The sequence below is a fragment of the Rhinopithecus bieti genome, unplaced genomic scaffold (genome assembly GCF_001698545.2).
Source record: "Rhinopithecus bieti isolate Rb0 unplaced genomic scaffold, ASM169854v2 scaffold_2439, whole genome shotgun sequence".
In the NCBI taxonomy this organism is placed as follows: domain Eukaryota; kingdom Metazoa; phylum Chordata; class Mammalia; order Primates; family Cercopithecidae; genus Rhinopithecus; species Rhinopithecus bieti.
In genome coordinates this window covers 3,780,585-3,796,972 of record NW_016804232.1, presented here as the reverse complement: position 1 = coordinate 3,796,972, position 16,388 = coordinate 3,780,585, and the positions used below count along the sequence as shown (strand labels likewise).

Below are 16,388 nucleotides of genomic sequence, written 5' to 3'. Positions count from 1 at the left end.
TCAATTTAAACATGTGTCAAGCCAATTACATAGTTATAGGGTTTAAAGACTATTCCACTCAAGCCTGGGAGAGTACACACTCTTCAAATCTCTGTTTAGTGTAAGAGGACTCGGGCACAATAGTCACACCTCTCGCAGGTCTGTAATAAATCATCTTTGCAACCATAAGCATGTACAGTTGACTGCTTACCACTGCTCCGCAGACCCACCCCCACCTGGAAGAATTTTAATTCCCTCAGTAAAATTGATTCCACCAGTTCTGCACATTATTCTCCCTGTCTTCCATTTAGCCCGTTAGTTTGCTGACAGTAGAGTACACAGCACTTAGCAGCTGGTTTGTGGAGCCATCAGTCAGGAAATTGTATGATAAATAGGAGGTAGCCAGGTTTCGTGGCACTTCCTTCTGCTTCAGCAGTTTTCGCCTGACTTTGGAGAAGTCATCATGTGGTGTTTTGTCAAGGGGCAGGGCAGGAGATGGCTGCGGCGCAGTAACTTATTACACATACGCTTGAGTTATGATGCGTCACAGCTGCGCTGCTCATGTGTAAATAATAAACCGTGAGCCGGGTAATTATGGCGGCTCTGGCGACAGGGGCCTGTTCTTGTCATGTGGGTTTTCTTGGACAGCTTTTTGGGCCAGTGATGGAATATGCCGCTGAGCCACATAGAAACGACAAACCTAGACGCCAGCGAGGCAAGTAGTCAACGTTTGAGGATTCAGGAGCATTTTTCGAGAAACATGTTAGGATTAATATCATGGGATGCCACGTATGTTACAGGACATGCCCATACTGCTTTTCATTCTTCATTTATCCTGTTAAGCTGTAGTCGAGCACATCTTGAATTGGAAGAGGGGTGTTCCATTGCATTTTCCCAGAAAGTGGCTTCAGAGGTGTGATTTCTACTAATAACCAACACAAGGTATAATTGTCCACACAGCCTTCTGCAATCCAGGAGAAGTTATTTTAAATTTAATCAAGAGGGGAAACGTAGAAACAGTGAGACACTTAAACCAAAACCAGATGTCTTTGGTCAAATCAGATCATATCCATTAATTTTCTGTTCTTTATTTAAACATAATTCTTGAATGCAGAATTCATAAATTTTCTTGGGACATAAATAAACATTTGGTGCAAACAGTGTTATAAGACGCATCACCTACTTTCAGTCAGAATTAACTTTTAAATTCACAGAACACTGTGGACTCAACAGTGAGAAATGACTACTTAGTACCCCAGTAATTGTGTTTTATGTTTTCCTCTCAAATTTGTTGTTGCAGTGCTAGGTCATTTTCTCCTTTATTCTGAAAGCTGGAGAGAGGGTGAGAGAGAGAAAATTTAAATCCTGAAAGAATAATTTCTTGAAAATGAGAAGATGGCAGTGTCTTTTAAATGTGCGTGATAGCATTGTAGGTTTTCCTTGAGGAAGAGAATTTTATACTTGTTGGGTATACGCTTTTGATTTTATAGGATTAACTGGTTGGTCTTCCCTCCATACACATAATCACTGCAACAATTATAAACACTCATATAAAAGATCGTAACTGTTACTTCGGGGGTATATGAGGCATACATTAAATGTGGAATAAATTCACACATTTTGAGCAAAAAACGTGGTTTTGTACTTTGTCATAATTCATAGTTGCACCCACATAGAGAAAACCAGATACGGTTGACACCCACTTATCTGGTGGAGAGAATTTCATCATGCAGAACACAGCCAAGAGCCATGAAATAAAGAAGTGAAAATACCTTCCAACTCTGACATAGTTGTCAGTGTCCCTCAAAACAACCGCATAAACTGGTGCATGTGCGATGCCCTGAGGAGGTGGGTAAGACTTTATGAATGCTGAATTCACACCCCATTCTAGTAAGTTTATTTCTCTGATTGCCAAGAGCAGATGATGTGTGTTAAGTAAGAAGTCTGCAGGGGGCATGCATGTTTGCATCGGCAGCAATAGCTGAAAGGTGTGGAAGAGAAAGAAGAGCCACTCCCATATTTCATGGCCATCCACCCTCACGTGGATTTGAATCTGATTGATTTGGGTTTGTTTAAAAGTTTAAAATCAGTAAACATCCACTAGTATATGTCAGGCTTTCAAAAACGAGTGCAAAAGATGACCCCACTTGATTTTATGTTTTAAGAAGGATTTCAAAGGAATTTCCTTTGAAAATGGTTAAATGAGATAGAATGTTGGGCTCTACAGAGGGTGACTTTTTATTGTCAAGATGGCTGAGCTATGTGCAGCAATGAAGCTGCCAACATTGCTGAATAAACATTCAACTTAAATTTTCAAACTTAGCAAATCAACGGTCACAGGAATAACGGTCACAAAGTACAGTGAATCACTGACATTTTCAGTAAAATAGTCCTCTGGGAAGTTTTCTAGATTCTAGATCTGGTGGTAAACTAAAGAATTACAGCTTCGGGTCCTTCCCTGGTAGACCACAGAGCTTCTATGAATGCTATACTCATCATTTTTTACTCTTACTGGATTTTTTTCTTCATAAACAGAGTCTTAGATTCTTGAAGGCAGCAGGGACAAAATCAAAACAAGGGAAGTAATGTACTATAGCTTTAAAAACAGATTTGTTGTGCTTATATTCTAGTAGTTGCTTGTTGAAGAAAATTTGGAAAACAGAGAAATGGATAGGGAAGAAAATCAAAACCACCTGAATTCAACATTACACACATCTAATAATCATCCATTTCCACCCAGTTGGGACGGTGGTGTTGCCGACCTCAGGGGATGCAGCTGACTTCAGGGGGTGCAGCCACCTCTTAATCTGTGTGTTTGGCATGGCCTCGCAGCCTCCCGCACCCCGTGGAGATGCTCTGTGCATTCTTAGGTGGTCAATCAGAACCTGTCCGCGGAGAGAGGGCCCCCTTTGGAATTGCCTTTAGAGACTGCTACCCTCAGCACCAGGGCGAAATAACTGGAAGCCGTTCTGAGGCTTGTTGGTGTACACATCAACCCTCAGCAGTGTTGGCTCTGGGCAGGCTCCCAGCATGACCAGTGTGGACCCGTCACATTTGAAGAATTTGCTGTCGTGTTTAGTCTCATAGCCATGGAGTCAAACCTCTGGGTTTTGGACCCCTTCATTTTGCTTCTTGAAACTTGGAAAAACCTTGACTCATCAGTCCTGCTTCTAATTATAAAATCTGTTAAAACTCTCTTCAGTTTTTACAGTGAATCACTATTTTTTTTAAAATAAAAGTTTATTTTCAGAGACAATGGGTGTAAGTTACTAGGAATAAGTGGGGGTGGGAGAGCTATTTTTAAGGAAGGGCACACACCCAGCAGCTCAGGAACCCAGAGCGTTGGACTGGGGAAAGGCGGAAGCAGGAGGGGACCTGGGTCCAAGATGAATGTTAACACTACCTTGGGAGGAATTCCCTGAGTTTGGCTCTAGATCTCTCGCTGTTGAGTGTGAGTGGGTCAGCTTTATCTCTTCCAGGCAGGCTGCACAGTATTTCTCTGGACAGGACATAGATTTGCTGTCTTTGTGTGGGGACTATGGAGGCCTAGCCCAGGCCAAGAAGGAGGGGAATATGTACTTAATTTTAAAAAAAAGAAACATATGCTTGTGTGTATATATCAGCCACAGATTCTAGGGAGCCTTTCCACTCTTAAAAGTATGATGAGCATGGGAGAAATGAAACTAGTATTTTTACAATGTCTTTGTTTAAAACTTAACTTGACAATGTAGTTTTATTTTTCAAATAAGTGTGTTCTACTCTGTTCCCCTTGGCTTTGTGGCTCCCTTCAGCCCTTCTCCTCTAGTCAGCCTATCTTTCAAGATAGGGAGCCTGTGTTGTTCCTCTGTTTCTTGCTTTCCTGTCTGGGTTTGAGCTGCAGTCAATCCCAGGCTCTACCTTCTCAGGTAGGTGCAGGCACTACTTACTCAGTCATACTGCTGCAGTACCTCACAGAACCTCTTCACTAACCTTAAAGAGTTCTTCTACAAATTCTTAGATTAAGTGTAAGTAGTGAAGTTATAATAGTATAGCAGTGTTGCTTTGTGAATTGGAATGCTATTTGAAAGTGTTCATTTGATATAGATTGGGCTCCCTCTTTTTTTCAGACCCTCCTCATCTTTTCCCTGCCTTCCATCCTCCTGTACCAATTGATGCCAGACATCATGAGGGCCGTTACCATTACGATCCGTCTCCGATTCCTCCATTGCATATGTAAGTATTAACACTTTCCTTGTTAATGAAATGGAATGAGATACTGGCTTTTACCATCTCAGGACTTTTTGTTAATGGCACGTCCACTGGGCTTTGAAGATGTGATAGAAGTGTAAGATTTACTTTTGAAATACAGCAAGCCTATCTGTTCTTGGATTCACTGAAGTAAATCCCTGCTGTTTCTTGAGGAATGCCTGTCACACTAGGTAGTCAAGTATTTCCTATATATTTTGCTGACGTGTGTTCTGTGGGCTGTAAATACTAAATTAAAAAGTAAAAACCTAATGGAAAGTTACCACTCAGAATATGTATTTGGTTGACATTAGGTTTGAAGTTTTTTATGTTCAAATTTCTGTAACACAAAAGTCCTGTTCTGGGGATCACAAGGAATTTGTAATGAAATTTTTATGGTAAATTTTCATAGCCCCTATGTAAGTACACCAAAAGTCACTTGATTGATGGGACTGTCACCCAAACAAAATGGCAAATGTAATCGAGCACATGGTTTACAGAAAGATAAAAGGAAAGAATGCTAGTGATAACATACTTTAGAAAAGGAAAAAGGAATCTCTTGGAAATAAATACCATCTAACTTGGTTTGGAGGAAATAAAGGATGGTGGAGTTGCAAAGTAAAACAGTATTCTTTTGTAGTACTATCCAGGAAACTGTCACGTACTATAATAAGGGGAGCCACTCTCTGGGATGGGCTGTCCCTTGCTAACGGCCTTGATATATACATTTAGTCATGTCTAATAATCACCCTTTATTTGGAGACAGTAAAGTTAGAAAAGCACAAATAATACTTTGAAGAATAATGCTGGTTATTCAGATGGTAGATTGCATCTCCATGGCTATTAGTTACAGCTGTGTAATTACATATTATGCCAAAGAAAAATGAAGTTGTTTTAAAACAAGTCCTCCTCTGTGAACAGAATTAATTGATATTAACAATCCTAACTACATGCCCAAGTACACATATAATATTTTACCAACAGTTTTTTGGATCCATCTCCCATTAGTGAATTGTAATTTCAGAGCAGATTTGCCTGGAGGTAAGTAATAAATCTGTGTTGCAGACTTCTATAAGCATTAAAGGAGAAGTGGGTATTTATAGAGAGAGAATGCAGAAACTTGTGACTTATTCTTTGACTTTTCACTGGAACACAAGTAAGTATTTACAGGGTTCTGAAGCCTGCTAAAAATACCATCTAATGAAACCAGGAGGCCAATTTAAAATTCCCTATACAAAGGGAAGGAAATTCCTAGTTCAGCCTGAAACATGACATGTAATTCACCCCGTTATACGGAGGTTTTATGGTACAGATGTGATCACATGGATCTCAGATGAGGATCTGCCCCATGGTTCAGTGCATGCAAGGGCCAGACAGGCCTTGGAGACATGGATCACTAATTCCTCCCAGACTGGAGCCTTTGTGATGTAGTTAATTTAGGTCAGATTTTCTACGGAATTTTGGAGGTCTTCATTCTTTCAGAAATGATGTTCTAGAGCAATTTTTAAAAATGAGTTTATATTACTCCTCTGCATTCTGCCTTGTAAATAAATGCAAATATGAATTTATCAATAAAAATCCCAAGTCTTTGTTCTATGGCAGAATATAACAGTAAGCCCTCCTGTAGCCTCCACTGTGTGTTCTAGGCCCTGCTTACTGACCTGCATTGGCCCATGGTGATAACATCACAAGACAAGATGGGTCACATCCAGACCATCCTCGTAGGCAGATTTGGGGGAGTCACATTTCAGGTGTACTGCTGAGCTGGGTTTTCTTTGGATTTCAGTTCTTCCTGCTTTTTTTAGCCAAGCTTTGGATACTTTAGTAGCATCTGACTAAATCGTTCTCTAGCAGCCTAAATATATAATTATCAAAAAGATTGATAATGGAAAGCTGGTAGATAATCCTGAGCCTCAAAAGAGAAGTCCTGGAAGATTCCAAGAGGGAATATCATTGCTGCAGGCACAGAGAATGGTGAGCTTATGGGTTTGTGGCCTCCTGGGACTGCCTGGTTTTGGTGCGTCCTGGCAGGGCCCTGGGTGGATTCTATAGGCGCTTCTATAATTATGCTATGCTTATGAAGTGGGCCCAAGGAAGCTGGGGCATGTCACGCACCTGTGTATTTGTGACTGACATTCTCTCTGCATTGGTCTAATTGGCTTTCCCTCTCTGCATGGTGAACTCCTGCTTATATTCATCCTCAAGGCCCCTAATTTAAGGGTCGTCCCGGAGACTGTTTTTGTAGCACCTTGCGTGTAGCTTTCTTGTGATGCTTTTCCTCTTCCTTGGTGATTTATTGTTAACAGTCACTGCACCCTGCTAGTTTCATGGGCAGTGCCCAGCACTTGGTCAGGCATTTTGTAAAAGATGCTCAGTGGACACTCACATTGACCCAATCTGAGAGACGGTGAAGGAGCAGTCAGAGAGCTCGAATTCCTGTTCTTGTGTTGCCATTCACTTGTGCTGTGGACTCTGGCCACTGCCCTTTGCATGTGTTGGTTTCATTACATGGAGATAAAGCTGTCTGCTGTACCCAGCTCTTCAGATCACAGGGGGAGAGTTCAATGAAATAGTGTTCATGTAAGTACTCTGAAAAGCACAGAGCTCTATCTAAACAAATGCTGAAAGTGGGCATTCCAGGCAGTGGGGGACATGAAAAATACTGGGAGTTTCTATTCTGCCCTTGCTCAGTTGTGAGTCCCTGGGTTGCTCTTGCACCTTCTGAGGTATGATAAGTAGACTCCTGTGATCACCTTCAAAGTGGAGGCTAATCGAGGCAAATGTGGCTTGGTTATAGAAATCGTAAAAGCACGTATTTGCTGAGGGATGAATCAGTTACCTAGGAAAGTAAAATCATTTTATCCAAAACTTGAATTCCAAACTGTTTGCTATATAATTGTCTTGTGGAAAATGAGATCAAGTGAAGAGTACTAAGTTTTTGCAATAGATATTTTTAATTATAAGGAGACAAAATTTGGAGATATTCTCATTTTGTACACCCAATTGTTCTTCTGGTGCCAGCTTTAAGAACTAAATTACGAGTCTCCTAAAAACAAGGATTTCTGTTGATGGAAATGCCGACAGATCTCTGTTTAGAAGAAGAACAGGCGCTTCTATAATTATGCTATCATATCCTATCATTAAAGATTCTATTGAAAGAGGTTTATAAATTGCTCCTCTTTTTAGATAAACCACCCTATATTAAGGCATCAACGATATGGTGCAGAATTAAATTAAAATCTCATAAAATGAAATATGTTTCGTATTAGCTGTTTGACACTTAATTTGCCTCTGAATGAGTAGAGGAAATCACAAATTAACCTGCCTTTGTTTTTCCAACCATGGCTTATTAGGTGTTAGAACAACTGCAATTACAGACTAATAATAACCACTAAGCCTTATAAATATGTACGGAAATACGTCAGTCTGTGTTAAAGAACCCAGTTTGTGAAATGGAATGCCTTCAGCTTGCCCTGCTTATTCTTACAGTGTTACCCACAGTTTATGGTTAGGCAGTGTAGAATGAGTATAGAAACTTGAATGAATTCAAATACAGCACTAGAAATAATTTATAATTTATTGGCATTTTGTTTCTTAACTTAAAATCATGAATTTAGACTCAGAACTTCTAAGTAGGACCTGCAATATAAGTATTATTATTCTCTGAGTTGTCACGTAAAGGTTGTTATAAAATGTACAATTCCTGCATTGCATTTGTTTAATTCAAGTAATTTGAAAATTAAGAAACACTGGATATGAGGAATCTTCCTGTTTCCTCGCAAAGTTATTCTCCACTGAATTCACCAGGTCTTAGGCCCAATAAACAACTGGAATGTTGCTCTCTCTCTCCCTCTCTCTCAAATCCTTTGAGAGACTTATTAAGCTAGATTGCAAGAAGTATAGTGTTTTAGAAAAAACATCAGAGTGAGTCTACTTTATTACTGAGATTATTTTGTGCGCTAATGAAAAAGCCTGAATTTGTACACACATAGTCGTATTTTATGTATATATTTTTACTTCTTGGTCTCCTCTGTATTTCCTGCCTTGCATTGTTGACATCAGGGCTTTTCCTTCCCTAACTGAGGAGACACTATTCTATTCTATGGGAACAAATGATGCCTGCTAGGCTAAAAATAAGTACTAATTTTTAAAATTTCACTTGGGAATGTAGGCAATTGGTATATTACAGCCTCCTACCCCAGAATACAATTGCATTGTCAAGTGACTACTTTCCACAGTAATAATTAAAGTACTTTCTCTCTTGCATTTTGAGTGTGTGTTTTTTGTTTTTTAGTGTTAGAACTCAATTAAGCATGCTTCCTTTTTAAAAGTAGGCATGGTGTATTTGTAGAAATCCAAATTATAAAGTAGCTTTAAATTCCAATTTGATTTCATTCATTTTGGATTTTCTTGGGAAAAGAAATTTAGCCCTTACGTACAACCTTTCTGAGCCAAGGTTTTCTAATTTATGGACCAGTATGAATTGAATTTCGAACTGTCTTTATGTTTCATACTGAGATCTGCAATTCATTTTCCAAAGCTGGGTCCTTGGTTACTAATCCATTGCAATAATTAAGCCCCACCGATCTTCTTGCCAGTCGAGCTGTGAGCTGCTCTTGCTTTGTGCCGTGGAGTACTGCACCCCAAGCCAGCTCACATAGAGGCTGTTGCATTTCACCATCCACTTTACTAATCCACTTTCGAAAACCAGCTTTTCTGTCTTAGGGAAAATGAGCACTCACGTTCTGTTCCGTACGTCAGCCCTTTTTTTTTTTCTTTGTTGAGTCAATGTGGCTCTTTCCAAGGCTGCCTGACACTCCCTGGAATCGTTCCACCTAAGAAAAGAGAGCTGTTCTTCCCACTAAAAGTGGCCCACCTCCCTTCACCTTGGGGAAAGGACTCAGTACATGAAGATCATTAATATCAGCTGTGAAATAGAGTGCACTGGAAATAGGTAAGGCCTCGCCCCCGTAATTATGGCTGCCTGTTAGGGATGAGAGCAGGGAGATGAGAGGCAAGTTTGGCATATGAATAAATACATTTCTTCCCAGAGAGAAAAAGCTCTAAGAAAAGATATCATTATGGTAAAAGCTTAGAGAAGGAAATAGTAAGTAGATGACCAGGGCTGCTACTGAGTTCCCCTCCCCCAAATTTAGCACGTTGCTTGTCCTGGTATTATCTTTACTGAGAACTCACATACTATCCCAAAGGAGCCTCTTCAGTCTAGCTACTTACTTAAAACACGATATCGGGCCTGTGCAGGTAATAGTGATTTCATTCGTTGCATTCTCAGGGAAGTTTCCAGTAAAATATGGAGATTTAGTAAAACCTTATATTTGGGAGCATAACTAGTTTGGAATATTTTAATAGTGTAACTTAAAATTAACAAAGGAAAGTTCTTTTTCCCCCCAGTGTTTGTGCTTTACCATAAACATTATTCAGACTGGTAAAGTGTAATGACATATCAAATTGCAAACTCTAGCAAATCCTGTAGCAAACCCTAACACACTCCCCACCCTCTCCCCAAAAAAGGAAAAGAAAACGTGAACTAAATTATAATTACATCTCTCAGGGTGAAAACTATCTGTGTATTTCTTTGCATTTGCTAGGCTGAGCCCATGCTCTACATATGGTAGCTCCTAAATAAATATTACTTTTAATGATGATAAAAATAATAGGTCACTGCTATTACCATCATTTTTCTTTTGTTTTTGTTTGAGTGTATCACCTCATAACAAGCTAGGATTCAAAAAACAAAAGCTTAGTGACTACTTTTAATAGAAGAGATTCTATTAATAGGAGCTATTGCCGGGCGCGGTGGCTCAAGCCTGTAATCCCAGCACTTTGGGAGGCCGAGGCGGGCGGATCACGAGGTCAGGAGATCGAGACCATCCTGGCTAGCACGGTGAAACCCCGTCTCTACTAAAACTACGAAAACTAGCCGGGCGACGTGGTGGCGCCTGTAGTCCCAGCTACTCGGGAGGCTGAGACAGGAGAATGGCGTGAACCCGGGAGGCGGAGCTTGCAGTGAGCTGAGATCCGGCCACTGGATCCAGCACTTCAGCCTGGGTGACAGAGTGAGACTCCATCTCAAAAAAAATAAATAAATAAAAATAAAAATAAAAAATAAAAAAAAAATAGTAGCTATTGCCATGTCAGATGCTCTCCACTGTCAAACGAATTTCCTGATATTAAAGCAGTTACTGGTCCCCTTATACGACTGAGTACTATTTAATGTATGGATGCTTTCCTGACCCTACACATGGAAATAAAATGAATGAAATTAGCCATCTTAAATTAACAATTTAAGAAGACCATAGCAATATCAAAGATAAGGGCAAAAAAGAGATGAATAGGCAATTCAGGTGAAAAAATATATAATCATGACCATAGCTGACATTTTTGAGTACTTACCATAGGCTAAGCACAATATTAAAGACTTTATGTAGTCATCTCCTATAATATTTATAACAATTCTATGCTGGAGTTATTAGTCTCATTTTAAAGTATGGACACCTTGACACAGAGAAGTTACCCAGCTTACAAGTAGGTAGTGCCATTGTGTTAACCCATTCGTCAGACTCCACACCCCTTGCTCCAGACTTCCATGCCTTGCTAGAGAAAATGAAGACCACAGACTTGGCTGCTGTAGTTCTACTTCCTGGATGAGCACAACTATTTCTAACAGCACCTAATAGGAAGTTTTCAGTGTTACTGGCTGTCATTGTCTTCTGCAGATTCCGAAGGTAGAAATACAGCAGTGTGGGAAGAGCCATAAAAAGCCACGTTCAGGCCCTTTGACCTAATATGCCTGTCAAGTAACCCAAAAATGAGATGCTTATCAGTCTTTGGTACTGTAGAATGTATGACACTAAACAGAACGGTTTACATATTCAGCCACAGGAGTGGTTTGGTAAATTATGATTCATCAGCTGGGTGGAGTATTGACCAATACTTAATCACATTTGAGAAGACTCTTTTAGAACATGAGTAGATGATAATTAGTGATTATAGTGGTAAACCCAATAGAAGGGAAGCTATGTTAGATCACAATGTGTATCTGCCTGGAGCCTTTTTCCTTCAGATACCTATGACTTGCCTACTCCCTTCATACATTTCCCTGCTCAGTTTCTCCTTCTCAGAGAGGTCTTCTAGGAACAAACATTTAAAACAGGGATTGGCAAACTATGGCCTCTGAGCCAAATATGGTTCGTGGCCTGTTTTTGTCAATAAAGTTTTATTGGAACACAGTGACATTCCTTATTTAGTATTATCTGTGGCAGCTTTAGCAATACAAGGGCAGAGTTGAGTAACTGTGACAGAGAATATGACCTGGAATGCCTGAAAGATAGTTTGCCAACCCTTGGTCTAAAATAACACCCCTTCTCCATCCTCACTCTGTACTTCTTTCTCTTATTTATTTTTCTCTTTTTTATGAGCAATGTCATGTGTCATGTTTTCTACTTTTATGCTTTTCTACTGCTGTTCTTCACATTTTTCACTGCATATCATGTCAAATCAAAAAATAAATGTCTTATTATTTGGTTATCATTTCTCATGATTAACTGAAAAAGTTTAAGGCCTGCCTAATTTTCAAGAACTATCTTAGGCCACCTACATACATAGTTTCCTCATAGTTAGGAAAAGATGGTTGAGTTTCAATTCCTAAACTTTTAAAATTCTGATGAGCAGGCACATAAATCCAGATCCACCGATACACACTTTTACTTTGCATTAAGAAAATGCAACAAAACAGATAAATTGTACTCAAAAGGCATATACTCCTTTCTGTTTTGCAGTATTTCTAATGACTGAAATATTGAATTCGGTCCTCAGTTGCAGAGAAAGCAGGCCCTAATTATAGTGTATATTCAGAGAGTCTGAGCCCCAGCTTCTTGGATAAAATTCCTGTGTTCTTTGTGCTGCGCTCAGCAGCACGGTCCAGGAGCAGATATTGACTGAGGCATTCACGTTCACTGAACCGGAAGCCGCCGACTCTATAGAGGCTGCTGTCAAACCTGTTGCGGGGGCCTGGGAGGTACTGAGCTGTAACAGACTTTTTTCTTTGAGTACAATGCTTCCACTCATGTTAAGCCTGGCTTCAAAGAAAACAGAAATTTACTGTCGTCATTTTATTTATTTTTTTTAAATATGTGTTTGAGAAAATTGAACTTTAACAGAATTTGTCCCGATGGAAAGACACTTTGAGGTTAGTTTTATATGATGAATACTGCCCAAACTGAAGCTGCCTGCAGCCTTTCCTATGTGGCCGTCTCTCCCTCACTTAGGTAACAGAGCCCCACTTTTTTCACCTAAACAAAGACATGCCATTTCCTATAGCCACACTGCAAGCTGAGTTCATTTCAGACCTTTCCTTGAGGGAACAAAGGCCGGTGACACAGGGCTGCCTGTCACTTATTGTTATTGTGGCATCCCCATCCCTGCCCCAGGGAAAATCATACATCAGAAAATGTTAGCAGATATGTTTCCAGGAACCTGCTTGCTAACTTTCTGAATATGAAGTAACAGATTAGCGAGATTTTTGCATCTTCAGTGATCCAAGCAAACTAAGCACACTAAAAGGAAATAGGAGGAGAGAGGTGGATTTTGAAACTCATCCTCGGAGTTCTGAGAAAAAGTAGGAATGTTTTTGCAGATAGCTATACTGAAACAAATTTGAAAAATACAATCTTGGCCACTTTTAGTTTAGATGTGGACTTGTAAAAGCAGACCAGAGCAGAAATGGGCATGATTTTGTTGCAGTTCAGTAAAAATTAACAAGTTACGTAACTTACTGGCCTGTGTTTACCTCCAGTGCTGACCTAGCTAATTTGGTGACAATGCCTCAATTTTTACAACTCTGTATTGAAAAACATCAAGTGCGATGCTAGAAATATACTCTGCTTCTTTTATGTGTGTCTACACGCGTGTGAAGGAAGAAAATAATGCAGGGAGGCCGGGCGCGGTGGCTCAAGCCTGTAATCCCAGCACTTTGGGAGGCCGAGACGGGAGGATCACGAGGTCAGGAGATCGAGACCGTCCTGGCTAACACGGTGAAACCCCGTCTCTACTAAAAAATACAAAAAAATAGCCGGGCGAGGTGGCGGGCGCCTGTAGTCCCAGCTACTCGGGAGTCTGAGGCAGGAGAATGGGGTAAACCCGGGAGGCGGAGCTTGCAGTGAGCTGAGATCCGGCCACTGCACTCCAGCCTGGGCGGCAGAGCCAGACTCCGTCTCAAAAAAATAAAAAGAAAGAAAGAAAATAATGCAGGGAGAATGGTCAGAGTGGCAGGAACTGCCTTAGAGCATGTGAGTGTATTTCCAGTAAAGATAAAAGTGAGAGTCTGTGACCCAAAGCCATAGGTTTTCTAAAATCCCATCACCTAATATTTTGGCATATGCGGCATCTCACATGTTTATAAGTGACAGATACTTAAAACTTTCTTACGCAATACAGGGAGGTTACAGATTCACTAAAAGCAAGTTCTCAGTTGGGACTCTTAGAGGGAATAGAAGCCCAGCCCCAGACTGAAAATCTGAACTAATATCAAAATGAATTGTGTGAATTGTGTGTACAGTTGCCCTTGAAGGCATTCTCTTTTTTTAAGGCTATTTTTTTTTTTTTAAAGGTTCTCCCATACAGAGTCCCTCGTTGCCTGGAAGCACCTGTAAATTGTTCCTAAGGAGCCCTGTGCATACCATGGCCAAGTCTAGTATGGCCTAGGTAGCCAGCGCCCAGCCTAAGGGACTTAGGTTAACTGGGCACAGTAAATGATTCCCTCAGGCCTGACAAGGTTAATATGTCTTTCATAACCTGAGAACAAGTCACATGTGAAACAGAAAAACTGCCGATATTCTTCTAAATACATTCAAATAGTATCCAAATACTGCCAAGTTCACCATAAGTGAATAGTATCTCTATCATCTGATGGGGTGGAAGGAGAGGGAAGCTCTAGGAGTTAAATGAATTGCCTCATTTACAAAACAAATCACCAAACCATGTTGCTAGAATATGCTTTACATTTTTAAGACAGCATGGAAATAAACATTTCCAGTTTACTAAAATGCTTCTTGCCTCTGTTCAAAGTAATCTCTGGTTCCCCCACAGAGTAAAATCTCCGTATTCCTAGCACCCATTGTCATCAACATACACTACGCACACCAAGGAAAGTTTTCGGGAACAAATTTAGAATTCTAAGTCAGTAACATGAGCAATCAGACCTCTAAAGGTGACTCTGATTTTTCATATGCTATTTGCCAGGGATATAACAGATAAATAGTAGAATTATGTTGGGTTATGTTCATACTTTTGTTACCTGCCATGTTGTATTGATTTATTTAAAGTAAGCATTTTATATTTTTTTTATATATCTTCACTATGTTACTATATATGCGTATGTGCCTATACAGTGCTCACTTCTGTCTGTGTTCCTTGTAGTGCTGTAAGCCTGTCCTTGGGATTAGTCAGCCAAAGACAGCATGGTCTTCCATCTTGAAGGAAGTTGTCAAGAGGGGGAAAAGAAGGTCAGCCTCAAGTATTTTAATCTTGTTTTAATGATCAAAGTCATTTCAGAGCTGCAGTGATACATGTAGTCATTGGATTGAAGGAAGAATAGTCCAAGTCAAAAGTCCAGTGGAAACAGAAGAGTGAGGCTGGTGCTGTGAGCAGAGGTGCAGCCTTTTTCAGAAAGCCATGCTAGACTCCATTCTCGCAATTGAATAGCTGCACTGTTGTGGATGTTGTATACTATATGTGAGAGAGAATTTTCCAAGTTTAAATCCTTGAGCACTTCTGGAGTCTCTCTTCATCCTCTGGAATGTGGGGAGCAGGCTGTGGGGATCTGACCCAGGAGGTGGGTACACTTCCAAAGGCCTTTTCGTGATCTGAGGTGAGATCCAGAGATGTACTGCACCATATTTAATTTGTGTTAACCTCTCCACCTTTCCCCATCTTTTAACAGAGACAAACAGGACTTTTTAGTTACTTAGGTTATTAATGGTGGTGATCTCTGTGTTTGTTGGAGGAGGGAGTTGAGTTGGAAGTTGGGAGTTGTGGAAGTTGAATTGGAAGGAGTGAAAATTAGAGTCCACCCCCTTCCCCCGAGTGTATTGGAGAGAAGCATCCTTCCTTGGTCTGTTTGCTTTGCAAGGGTGTCCTTTGATGAGGTCTTTGTCCTAGGCACCCACTGAAGTCTCAGTGTACTCAAGCTTTAGAAAAGCCTGTTGACCCTTCTTTGTTTTCTTTGTTGAACTGTTTATTCTGCTTTCTTCCCATGAGGTTCCCTGGCCTTGCTCTGACAACGCTTTTCTGCATGAATTACATTCCTCCGAGCCACAAGTCTCCTAATTCTTCCAGTCCATTTGATTCCGGCCTGTGTGATTAGTCCATGGCTTCGATCCGCTGTGGGTCTCTGCCAAGCGGAGTGCTTGCTAAGTGCCCCTAACGTGGAGACCTAAAGACATTTTTTAACCTCATTAGTGAGGAGAGTAGTGCTTCATTCTAGTTTAATAACATGGCTACTCTTGAATCGTTACTAGCCTTAAAATCAGTGAAGGAGGCTACTGAGTCATTTGGTTTTCTTTCAGTGTGAATAAGGCTATTGAAGGAGGGTAGTTCAGGTGTTACACTCAAGCCCAAGTTAGTAACATAAATTATCCCATGTAGGGTGAGAGGGGAGCCCACCAGCTCCATATGAGTTAAATTTACATATCTAAAAAATTATCATAATTTGCATAAAATGGATTGCCACATGTATAGAAATAATGAACAACAAAAACAAAATTATTCGAGTATCTTATTATAACCATTACATTTTCTTATACATATGTTATTTTTTGAAGCATGGTTTATGACTGGGACAGAAATGAACAGCTAGTAAACTTATGAACTATGTTTTCTAACTCTGTTAACAAAGAGTAAATATTTTATTCTTTAATGCATTATGCCCTCAATGTAGATATTGGTAAAACATTGTGATATAGCTTGACAAAATTCAGCTGTCTTAAAAGCAAAATTCTTATAAAGGGTATGTTCAGTTTTTACTTGCTTTTTTGTGCATGAGAATTTCTACTCTTAACAAGCAGGTGGGGTGCATTGTAGCTAACCAGGAGTCTACATTTATTGATAGTGTACCTGGGAATAGTTTTAATAGTAATTTTAAAATATTAAATAATATTTAATTAATA

At 40.0% G+C, this 16,388-nt stretch overlaps 1 protein-coding gene across 1 annotated transcript in view; it reads left to right on the top strand.

Moving 5' to 3' along the window:
• Nucleotides 1-16,388, top strand: part of GLI3 (GLI family zinc finger 3) — a 285,310-nt gene that overhangs the window by 164,395 nt on the left and 104,527 nt on the right. Inside the window, 1 exon segment of the mRNA XM_017867363.1 lies at nucleotides 4,086-4,191. Coding sequence (XP_017722852.1) covers nucleotides 4,086-4,191 — 106 coding nt within the window.